The 12,854-nt window shown below is 38.6% G+C and overlaps 1 protein-coding gene across 2 annotated transcripts in view; it reads left to right on the top strand.

Moving 5' to 3' along the window:
- Positions 1-1,454, top strand: part of MTCL2 (microtubule crosslinking factor 2) — a 57,376-nt gene extending 55,922 nt beyond the window's left edge. For both annotated transcript variants that reach the window (XM_081322866.1, XM_081322867.1), the window contains one exon: positions 47-1,454. In XM_081322866.1, the coding sequence (XP_081178992.1) occupies positions 47-196 (150 nt within the window). In that variant the 3' untranslated portion in view covers positions 197-1,454. The remainder of the gene's footprint in view (positions 1-46) is intronic.
- The last annotated feature ends 11,400 nt before the right edge of the window (positions 1,455-12,854 follow it).

Here is a 12,854-nt window from a genome sequence, read left to right as displayed (position 1 = left end):
TCTGAACCTGTTCTTTTTTCACTCAGTATTTTTTTTCTCTTTATAGGATATTGCTTGTGATTGCAGCTCTCAGTCATTGACTTCCTGTTTTGCTCGGTCATCACGTTCAACTGTCCGACATTCCCCTTCTAAGTGCAAATTGCATCCCCCTGACGGCAGCCGGGTGGAGGAGAAAATAGGGCCCTCAAGTGAGTGAGAGGATCTACAACTGATGATGGAAGAACCACTCTGCCCTGAAGCTACCAATCTCTGGCAGTTCTAGGACTGGCCGTTCCTGAGCCAGCCACAGCTGAGGAATGTTGCTCTTTCATGGTTGGAGCAATAGCTTCTGTCTTCTTGTAGCTCATTGAGGAGATCTGACATACAGACCCTATATGGCATAGCTGGGGACAGAATGAAAGTCTCTCTTGTCTCTGGAAACCTTTCTATTCCTAACTGACCACTCACAACAGGAATTTGAGCAGTGAGAGTTGAATGCTGTGCTGTGGTTCATGACGTTGGATGTTTGCGTGCCTGCGAGTGAGTTTTATTTCCCAATTCAAGGAGATGCCTTTTTTTCATTCGGGAACGGCATTATGGGAAAAGGCATCAGGGAATACTGTGAGCTGATGTATTGTGCTGACTGAACTGCCTGCTTAGTCTGTAGGGAAAAAAGCATCAGAGATTAAGAGGTGCTGCTTTCAAGAATCAGATGCTTATAACACAGAGAAGGAGAGAGAGAGAGAGAGAGAGAGAGAGAGAGAGAGAGAGAGAGAGAGAGAGAGAGAGAGAGAGAGAGAGAGCATTTTTAGCCATCTGCAGCAACCACCAGCACCGGGGAAACATGGCGCACCTTGCTTTCCTGGTCCTATGCATCAGATTTCCTGTGACAATTGAAAACGGAGATGGATTTTCATCTTTAGGTAGTAGATATCTTCTCTTTAGTTTAAAACAAGTATTAGTCACCGTTTCTGTGCTTGAATGGCCAGAGTATGGGTAACTCTAGGAAATTTACAACCAAGAAATGCTGAAACCTCCATGTCTCCACACGGCCTTATTTCCCTAATGCAGATGATGGTGCTATATAATTCTTAAGAGAAAGTATTTCAATCTTTTTCTTGTGGAAATGTCAGTATCTTTGATCCACAGACCTATATTTTAAAGTGTGGGTATGAAATGGCAAAATGCAGAGCTGAATAAGCACAGGCCTGATGAAACATTCAAGATTCTTGGGGCAATTGCATGCAGCTGTTCACCTTAGGACAGGACATCTCACAGTCATCTCACCTAACTCTCCATTCACTAAACCAGGGGTTCCCAACCTATAGGACATGGCCCGGTCCCAGGCCATGGGCTTTTGGCCAGCAGGCCTCAGAAATGGCTGTCCAGTGCACACGTGTGGGCATGCATTCCCCCTACTTGCGCTAGCACCCGCGGCCCATTTGCATGTGTGCATGTGCGTGAACAGGAACGGGAACACTAGCGAAAGGCAGTTAACCACGGGCTGCTAGTCAGTGCCGGGAGGTGCATGGCCATTCACACATACGCATGGTGCCAGAGCATGCTGGATGTGAATGGGGCTGCTAGTCCCGTGCCAGTGTACATGGCCTCACATGCACGTGTACATGCAGCAATTTTGAAGCTGCTCTCCTTTCCTCCGGTCCGTGAGCCCGGAAAGGTTGGAGACCCCTGCACTAAACAACCTATTGCCTAGTAGATCCTTACGTTCCTTTTCTGCAGAGGATTAAGACAGAAGGGGAAATATGAAATATCTGAATTTGTAGCACAGTCCTGTTAATGCAGACTCATGTAAGTCTTCTTTAGGGTTCCTAAAACAAAAAGCAGTCATTTGGTGACCTCAGTACAGGTAGTTCTTGGTTAATATCTGTAACTGGGATATTGGAATTTCTATTGCTAAGCAATGTGTTTTAAACGTCACATGACATTACTGCTTAGCAACAGCAGTTCTGGCAGTCCCTAGTTACCATTGTTAAGCAAAGATCTCTTGTGGGAAGCAGGAAAGGAAGGCTGCCAATCACGAACATGTGAATGAATGAAACTTGCAATGTCTGAAATCTGGGCTGATTGCTGAGCACCTGGATCACAATCACATAAATGTGGGGGTGTTGTGCCAGCCACAACTTCAGTTACAACTACCACTTGTCACAGGTTTCAATGGTCACTGAACCTGTATCACAAACAGCTTCCTTATGTGTAATCCCATCACTTTGTGCAGTAGAAACAAAAGGTAGAAATTTCTTCTTTGGATGGAGAGAGAGAGAACCAGCTCTATCAGCATTCTATTATGTGAAAATACAACTTGTGGGTGGCTTGATTTCTTCTGTATATTACAACAAGGCAGGATAAAGATTGCACAGCATACCTTATGGATTCTCTCTAGCCCTTTTACAGTATTAATAGTTCTGCTCCAAATCATTTGGCTAAAGGAGATCAGGGCCTTAGAATGGAGGAGTTGGCAACATGAGCTGCCCCAAGTTGTGGATGAAGGTGGGAAGTCACACAATTCTTTTAAATAAATACATTTTAAACAAGCAAGCAACTTAAGCTGCTCCCTAAGTGCCTCACCCATCAGGACACATTGGGGGAATTTCATCAACCAGTGCAAACCAGCTCATTTTCAAACCCTTCTGCTGGCTTCCCCCCCCCTCCCAATTTGGTCTTACTGTGTTCCATTTTCAGAGAGCCTAGAGTAGGGTGGATAAAATCTGCATTGCTTTTACGTAATTTCTCTCTACTATTTCAAATATCCTGCATATAGAAAGCTGTATGTCAGTGGAAAGTTTAGAATACAAGTAAAACTCTCCTGACTTGACAGCTATTGCAAGTAAGGGAACTTTTGAATTGAAACAGTTTTCTAAACATGCTGCAATCCCCAATTGTTTTCACATGAAAAAGGACACATTTGCTCATTTCTTACAGAACTGCTCTTGAATAGAGATGTAGTCAAACCATGATTGGTTAGCTCACAGAGAAGAAAAAAAAAATTTTCCTGGCTTTTCCCATTACTAATTGAGATACAGCTTTGGGAAATCTAAAACTAAGTTGCCTTTCAAAATCCTAAATCATTGCAAACACTTTCTAATGTTTTTCTTCTAGAAGTTGTGCAAATTTTGAATGATTTTCAGTACATTGCTTCATTTATATCTTGCACTTCATATTTTTAAATTTTTGTTTTTCATTACTGTGAACAAATGACAAAATTCAGGAGTTTTTAGTCCAGTTCACTGTCAAAATAATTAGAATTGTAGGAATTAAATGCCTCTATCATCTTGTTATTAATGGGTTGCTTGGGGGGAGGGGACATGCCTGATGAATATTTGCAGTTAAAATGACATAAAAACCCACTCTAAATTCTCTGCAATTTAACCTGGATTTTGTAAAGTATAAATGATGCCAAACCTATTTATTTATTTTACGTAATTTATTCTCAAGTAGAAGCCCAAGGGGAGGGTTGCGTATTAGAAAGTAGCCCTTGGAAAACTCTGCTGAGCCAATCTTCTGTCACCTTAGAGTTTCCAGGATCACCCATTCCATTATCCACATCTTTCAAGTATATCTTCACTTCCTCGAAGGATTAGACATTCATTGCACTGAACATCCATTTCAACTGTAACCTTAATAGGAATACCAGACCAGAGTCCAAACAAGGATAATGATGGAGATTGTTTCATCAGGTGTTTGCCCCATTTTGCATTTCTCCCTGAGAAGAGAGAATAGCTAATAGCTAAAGTGGAGTGTGTATTTTGTGTGTGTGTGTTTTTGTGTATTTTTCTACTACAAAGTCATTTTTGAGACTTGGAATTCTATGTGAGTTAGATTCTCAAATAACATCAGGGCAGTTGCTTTGGTTCTCATGAATGTTCTACAGTAATTGGTTCTGCAATTCCCTGCCCCCAACCAAATATTAACTGAAAGAGAGGAAGACTCAATTCCTGAAGTAATTTAGGAACAGATTGTTCCTCTGAGACTCCATTAGGGGTATCTAAAAGAGTTTTCTTGCTTAGTTTTTTGCCCACTGAATGATGGCTACCTATTCTTCTTGCAGCTTACCTTCCTATTTGGACTCAAAGGTCCAGGTTATTGTTCCTAATTAGGAAGGTGCTTTAGAAAGCATAATCTGCAGCTTCAACTGTGTATATTGTCTCCGAAATAAGTGGATGTCATGGTATTTACTTGTGAGTAAATTTACTATATTATAGCTGAAGAGTAAATTTACTATATTATAGCTGAAGATGAAAGATGGAAACAAAATAAGTAGGGAATTTGTCAAATTCATACCAGGTAGCATGAATCTTGAATTCAAGCAGAAAGGTGAAATTATCTTGGTTAATCTGTTTCTAGCTGATATCTTTTTTATTCCAGGAGCCTGCCTATGGTTTGGTCAGACTCACTTAACAGTAGTAAAAGAAAAAAAGAAGCTACAACCAATCAAGTTTGTTTCATTTTTTTCCTCCAGCCATTATCTGCCTTTAAACATATATTAATCCTGATGTTTATTTGGTATTTAAATGAACAGGTCATGTTCATTTATTTAAATGAACAGGTCATGTTCTGGAGAGAACTACAGCTGAGGAATTCCTTTATAACACTGAAAGAGTTTCTTTAAATAATGGCATACTCTAAATTTGCATAAGGGTTGATGAAAAAGATAGAAGATAACTAAAATGATGGATTTTCAGATGTAGAACAGCTAGCAGCAATATTGCACATTAGTGCATAAATTCACATTTTTCTCAGGGAAGGCAACCAACTCCTAATATCAAAGTGGGAAATTCTTTCAAAAGATTAGAAAGGGTATTGAGGGGAATCCAAATAAAACTAACACTGCCAAATACCTTTAGGTATCTTTGGAAAAAAGTCAGTGTTATTTGCAATGGATGCTGCAAGTCATTGCCAGTTAAACAGTAGTGACTTCATGAGCATCCATTGGGGGGGAGGGGTCAAAGAAGAGGCAAGGGATTAAACTGAAAACATTGCAACCTAACATATTTTTATCAGATGTTGGACTGCAAGCACCATCCCAGTGGAATTTGCATCAAGGTTTTCTTTGTGGCTTGCTAAAACTGTGGCTAGTAAGCATGTAACGCTCTGCAGGGAAACCACCAGCATTATGTTGCTTACACTCTTATAGAGTCCGTTCCTGTTTTACCTTAATTGCATTCACGTGCAAAATAATGTGATATTTTCTGTATCTAACTTAAAACATCAGTAGCTTGGGATATTCTGAAATGAATTTTTATTGAGTACTAGAAAGCAAAACCGGAATAATGTGCAGCTAATGAAGGACAGTGGGCCAAGCCCAAGCGAATTGTATCAGAGAAGAACTTCAAGTTCATGATCCTATATTCTCCAGTCACATGAGATTCATTATATTGGTATTCAAGTCTTGAGGGTTACAGGCTTACAACTCAATCTAATTACCTTTAATACAAATGAACAATTATCTCCTGTACCTAGGTAGCTGAGGAAAATTCTTTGGCAGGCCAGCAAGTTCCATGCAAATCTCACACCTATGGCCTTGTTCTTTATCTACGCCCAGTTGAAGGCATGTTCTAATTGCTACTAGAAATCTAATAGCTATTGACACCTAGGCTGAACCTTCTTCACCAAGCGCCTACTGTTCCAGGAAAACAAAGATATTGTCCACTTAGTTCTTAATGTTGTTTATCCACATACAATCTTGGGTGGAGGCTGGGCCTGTTTTTACATGAAGTACAGCACACAAAGCAGACACTAGCAACTAACCAATAACAACCCAGCCTGGATAGCTTTTCTAGGGCAGCCTCTTTCTCTTTGCTGCATGAATTTGTAAATCGGGGAGCAAGGGATAGAATTTACAATGATTGCTAACGTGGTGTAAATATTTCCTTTTGGGGGTGGTTTTTTGTGTTTTCATTGGGAACCCCTTTTTTACTTCTACTTTGGGGACTGTTTTTTTCCTGTTTGTTTTTGTTTTCATTTTTATCAATGCCTTTTAATTATTTGTAAATGTTAAAAGTTTGTCTTATTTTGTAAATAATTGTTCTGAATATTTCTGAGTATGGAGTTAATGGAACCTGGGACATTTTTGTCATTTACAAGTAACAACCCTGTGCCTCAGACAAGATTTGTTTAGCATCCCTTTTGCCAATAAAGTCTGAATCACCAAGATGTCTTGATGCTTATTCCAGTTGCACGTTGCCTTAGCCTACTTGACGGAAACCTGGTGACCAAAGGCATCCAAAGATGTGGACAGTATGCCACCCAAACGTTTTCCTGGAATGCCCTTGTCATTCCCTGATTCTCAGCAAAATCAGGAACGCATCTGCACATGATAGCCATTCTATCCCACTGTCCTATCAAAATGGCATGGAGGTAATTTGGCTACCAGATTTCTTCCCTACCCAGCAGATTAAGTCAATCATGTCCTATTTTTCTGCACCCCACTCCCCAAGGAAGGATGTCTGTATCTGAAGGTGTTGAGATTTCTCTATTTTGCACCTACCTTAGATCTCAGTTCACAGTTTCATTTTCTGTACCTGAATGTGGAAAAAGAATGCTTGCTAAACTCCACACGTATATTCTGTTGAAAGGTGAATTGGATTCATTGAAATGTATTTGTCCATTGTCCTATTTTCATTTTCACACCTCTAAGTATGAATACCTTTCATATGTGCCTGAGTGAGTATGAAGAGAAACTAATTTCAAGCTGAGTTTTGTGTAGCCAAGCTTCAGGGACTTGTTAAATCTTTAATCAGGCACTTTTAAAAGGCAACCCAAGTGCTGAAGAATTGCAAACTTTAAGATGTTTTCTTGCTTTGTGTTACTTCCCTGTTTTTCTTCCTGCAGAGCACCATGTGCATATGGAAACCCCTGGCATAAAAACAATGTGGGCAATGCATTATTTAGTGGATTGAGTCAAATTACAGACTTCTGAGGTGGCTTTTAATTAATGAGAGTGAAAATAATGCACCCAGAGCTTTGTGTTTGTTCTTGAAAGCAAGAAAAACAGGGAGGTAATAACAAGCAGGAAAATAACATAAAAGAGAAGGGTTTGCATGTCTTGGGTTGTCTTTTAAAAGTGCCTGATTTTATTTTTGCTTTCCAGGTTCTCATTTTAAATACATAAAGACACCACTCTAGTGTAATTTTTAAAACATGTTGTCTCCTGAGCCTGTCTTACGAAAGCAGGCATCTGGCTATCCAATTTGTCCCATGAGAGCTTTGCCATACTTCAAAATGTCTAGCATGAATTATGTTGCCAAGAACTTATGCCATTTCACACACACATATGTGGAAAAATCATAAAGAATTTATGGCAAAAATGTGCTTTGGAACAGAAAGGGCACAAACCTATACTTGTCTGCAACATTTTAAACCAAACTGGCTTTTCCCAGAATCATGTGGCAGTGTAGATAAAGTTGCACAATTTCAGGAAAAAGCATGCCCTTTGTGCTTTTGAATCCAAAATTTTAGACAGCCACAGTAACTTAACATAGGCTCAGTCGTTTACTAGCTTGCACATTCATCTTTTCCCTGCACACAGAAAAAAATGCTTAACCTCAGCCTGTTGATATTGGTAGCTTTTCTTCTGGATTTTTATTTTGACATTAAATGTTGGCATAAATCTATGCCACAGCAGGCAGGACACTGGCTTTCTGATTTAACTTTCCTTATCTGATCAAAAGAAACCCTGATCAAAATAAACATTGCTCTTCCTTGGATTCAAGTTGATTGTTTAACCATCACCTATATCTGACTGGCAGCCTTTGTGTATGTTTGTAGAAAGCATTTATTGTGCATGTGTTATTTGCACAAAGAGTTGTGTTATGTTTTGCCCCATTCTGTAAGTTATTCATTGTTCATATTCTCATGTAGGAGGCAGTCAGGAATTTGTTTCTCTGTAGAAAGCAGAGTCTTAAAATTTAACTCTGTCACTAATTCTAGCAGTTGGAGCAGATGCCATACAAGGGAGTGTGCTTTGAGTACAAAGTACTTGTCCCATCAAGTGTGGATGGTATGTACATATACAATTTGGTATGCACTCTGCAAAAACATGGATGTTACAGCTCCATTTTCAGAGATTAAATACAGAGTAAGAAGAGACACTGGATGACTTTTGTGGTTTCCTTCTGATTAACAGTAGGATAAAGGAGGAGCATCTCTGCAGCCTGTAGAAAATTCCATGTGAAGGCAAATATAGTGTAATGTTGCAGGATCCAATTTGAATCAGTCACTAGGACCAAAGGTTTAGTCGTCTGAGCTTTTGGACCCATGCTGGAGCCCACCCTTAGGGAACTTCTCTCTCTCCAGAATGTATGCATTGGGCTGTTCTACATACGTGTAGTGTTTATGTGCTGTTCTGTGTGCAGTAATTGGAATGTTGATGGCCGACTATTAAGTTGTTGGTTGTTGCTTCCTTGTGCTACAGCAAACACTCCAATTAACAACTAAAGACACACACAACCAGGCACCATATAAATACTACGCATAGAACAGCCCAGTGCACACATTCTGGTGTGAGAGAAGTTCCCTGAGGATGGGCTCCATCACGAGTCTGAAAGCTCGGGAGACTAAGCTGCTGGTCCCGGTGACCGACCCAGATTGGATCCTGCAAAGTTCCATGTCTTATGCCTTGTTAAAATGATTCTACAAAGAAAGCCCCTCTATTTAAAGCACATGTTTTAAGTACTATTGTACCTTTAGTACTACAACAGTGCTGTCAAAAAAGTTTCTTAGGTTTTAAGATCTCCAATACAATATTTCAGATACTTATACTACTCCTTCTGGTTTAGTTTTTCTGAAACCATGACAGTTATGTGCCTTGTCACTGTTTTACTTGGCCAAGAGGACCATAAATAAGTCATTTTGGATTGAGATCAATCTTCCTTTTGCTCTAACAAATAGATTTGGAAAGGGCTACCTTACACCTGATTCAGCTGAAATGTTTTGTCTGGCCAATTTCTTTTGGATAATATGTGAGATTTATTTATTCTGCGGTGTCCCCAAGGAGTAACTTTTTATTTTTTTAAATTCAGATTCAGAAAAATTATCTGTGAATATGGAGCTTTTACAATGAATTGTTATAGAAAATGAAGATATAAAAATCTGTTGAAAGAGCCTTTTTTTTAAAAAAAAATTCTACTTAAAGAATACAGAATAACAAAGTTGGAAGGGACCTTGGAGGTCTTCTAGTCCAACCCCTTTGCTCAAGCCGGAGACCCTACCATTCCAGATAAATAGCTGTGCAATCTCTTCTTAAAAACCTCCAGTGATGGAGCACCCACAACTTCTAGAGAAAGCCACTGATTAATTGTTCTCCCTGACAGGAAATGCCTCCTTAATTCTAGGTTAGATCTCTCTTTGATAAGTTTCCATCTGTTACTTATTGTCCTGCCTTTAAAAACTTAAAAACTCTCCACTTGTTTTCATGTTATAATTTTGTTAAATCTGCCATTATATTGTTGTTTTAATCTATGCTTTCTTCTCATATCAGTGATATCTTCTCATATCATTATGCCATATGTCAGAGTTGATTGATCAGGGTGAAAATCTCTCCATTTCCCCATGCAAATATTTGGAAAGAAGGCTTACATCCTGTCTTTTTCCTCCTTCTCTTTCTCCACTCCCTCCACCCCACACAATGAAACCACATTTTATTTTTATAATTGGACTCTGGGTTATATTGAAGGGCAATATAGCTAGCACAATATGCTTTATTTTTTTAAAAAAATCAGCCATTAGCAGCTGAATTGATTTTTTTAAAAAACATCCAACACTGTCAGCAAAATTTATTCTATGGTTCTATAATTTTTAATACCATTGCCTTCTTAATAACTTCAGCCATATTGCATTTTAACATAAGTAGGCATTCAGAGATGTCATTAGAAACTAACAATGTAAATCTTTATATCTTGGGTTTATTTCAATTTATCAAAATTATAGTACATGTTATGCTTCTTTACACATCTGAATATTCAGAATGAATTAGAGATTTGGGAAAATGGGAATTATTATCTTTAGTTATTGTCTGATATCTGTAAGGCAACAGATGAGGAAGAATTAGGATATGCAGATAGGTTTTTCCTTCAGGGAATTATTTTATTTATTTATTCAGGTTTTTTGGATTATACATGTATGATCAGCCACCTCCAGATGTCAGGAATGTATATTTGGGATTTGATTCTCATTCATTTTCTCTGTATAATCAAACCATCTCAATGTGTTTCTTTCATACTGCTCAGTCATTTTTATATTCAGCAAGCATTCATTCAGCACCCATTCATTCTTGGACCTTTGTTTGTTTTACACCACACTTCTTAAATAGCAACAGCACTTAGCACTTAGATTTATATACCACTTCACAGTGCTTTACAGCAGAGGTCCCCAACCTTTTATTTATTTATTTATTTATGTATTTATTTATTTGTTTGCAAATTAAAACAGTGCAATGTACAAATTGGGCACTAGGGACTGGTTACGTGCAGAGAGGCTTTTCTGCGGACCGGAGAGGGTGTGGTTTTGTGTGCTGCCTGCATCCCGTGGATGGGGCTTTGCTTGTTTGTGCAGTACCGGTCCATGGATTGGGGTTGGGGATCCCTGCTTTACAGCACTCTCTAAATGGTTTACAGAGAATTAAGCTTATTGCCCCTAACAATATGGGTCCTCATTTTACCAACCTTGGAAGGATGGAAGGATGAGTCAATCTTGAGTCAGTCAGAGTCAGCCTTCAATACTGCATTCTAACCACTGTGCCAGTCATCCCCAGTATATTCAACATACCAAAGTCATTTATAATAAAATATATAACAGAGGAAACAGAAACACACTCTTACACATAACCACTTTTGCTTTTTTCTAACCAATATTAATTTCTTGCAACAGTCCATGTATTACCCACATTTTTCAGTCAGCATTTTTCCATATTGAATAAATATTCTAGACAGCCAGTTTGGTGTAGTGGTTAAGAAATTGGGACATGATGAGTTCTAGTTCTGCCTTAAGCACAAATAGCAATAGCAATTGGACTTATATACCACTTCATGGTGTTTTACAGCCCTCTTTATGCAGTTTACAGAGTCAGCACATTGCCCCCAATAATCTGGGCCCTCATTTTACCAACCTTGGAAAGATAGAAGGCTGAGTCAACCTGGGTGACCTTGGGTCAGTCACTCAGCCCTTGAACAGAACAGCATAACAGAACTGGAAGGGACCTTGGCGGTCTTCTAGTCCAACCCCCTGCTCAGGCAGGAACCCCTATACCATTTCAGACAAATGGTTATCCAATCTCTTCTTAAAAACTTCCAGTGTTGAAGCATTCACAACTTCTGGAGGTAAGTTGTTCCACTGATTAATTGTTCTAACTGTCAGGAAATTTCTCCTTAGTTCTAGGTTGTTTCTCTCCTTGATTACTTTCCATCCATTGCTTCTTGTCATGCCTTCAGGTGCTTTGGGGAATAGCTTGACTCCTTGTGCTATCTGTGCTATAGATTCCCTGATAATAATGACAATAGCAGTCAGCCTACTTAGTATTCTGATGCTCTTTTATGCACAATAAGATCTGTTGCCTGCATCCCATTAATTTGGAGTCACATAATAATAGCTGTGACAATATCTTAACATAATAGAAAGCCAATTATACCCTATATTCTATTTTTGTACATAGAGCAATATAAAAGTAGAATCAAATAGCTCACTTTATTTTATATGTAAAAATCTATTCTGAAACAGTCAGGTATTGGGTAGTTAAATAATAAGTTTGTTTGTGTAAAGAAGTCATTAACTTATAGTTAGCTTAAATAGTTATTGTAGCTTGTTCCTTAGCAAACTATTTAAGATACCAAAGATTTTGAGACCATGAAGCTCCTATTTGAACTCATTTATTGCCTCCTGGCTGTAATATATGTGGGAAAGGGATGATTCCTTGATTATATGAATATATGCTTTCTTTCTTTTGATTTATTATGACATAAAGAAGATGGAGAAGAAATGGGAGACAACATCTGGAAAAATTTCAGAGGCTCACCAAATCCCTTGGAGGTTGTTGCATGGCCTGCAGGTCATAACTTCTGCACTCTGGTTGGAGCATCCTCTTGGGTGCATGCATTCCATGTACTCTAATCCAATGCACAATACGTCATGTAGTTTAAGTTGCAAATTGTACTTTATGTACAATTTTATCATGTACTTGATAGGTACTATAAAAGTTTTGTTCTTAGTGTTTATGCTACTTTCCTAAAAGAGACATTTTTGATAATACATTCAAAATAATAGATAAAAATAACATACAGACCTAATTTTGTTCAGTAATTAGACTGTGTCCAAAGGCAAACAAATATTTTAATAGATCTTAGTGCAAGATAGGTGTGAAAGACTTCCTTTGAAGATACATCACAACCCACCAAACCTCTTGTTTTTCAGTTAAAGCATGAAGGCACTGCTGTTCACTGTTATCTCCTAATTCAGGTCATGGGCTATTACAGTATTTGTAACAGTCAATTCTCCACTTGGAAGAATTTTCAATAAGCAACATACCTACTAGCTAGAGGCATCCTTCAGAATCGTCTACTACTGAAGACATGATTATGTCTAGATTGGTTGGGTTGCTCAGTGGCTGATGGAGATATAGTGTTAGCTAAAGCAGGTTTATACAAACAAGACCAGTTCTTCTCAACTTGTCCTGTAGAAAACCCATCTATTCCTTTATTTAACCTTTGCCAGCTGCTTTATCTTTGGATATGTATGATTGAAAACATGTGGAGAGCACCAGAGTAAGGAAAACAGAATTACACATCATAGCAGCCAATCACAGGTTATTACATCTGTTTCATAAATAGCCATAGATCCTTGTCATGCCTTTAATCAGTTTCTGGATG

The sequence above is a fragment of the Vipera berus genome (genome assembly GCF_964194415.1).
Source record: "Vipera berus genome assembly, chromosome: 3".
Lineage (NCBI taxonomy): Eukaryota > Metazoa > Chordata > Lepidosauria > Squamata > Viperidae > Vipera > Vipera berus.
This window is presented reverse-complemented; position numbering and strand designations above follow the sequence as displayed.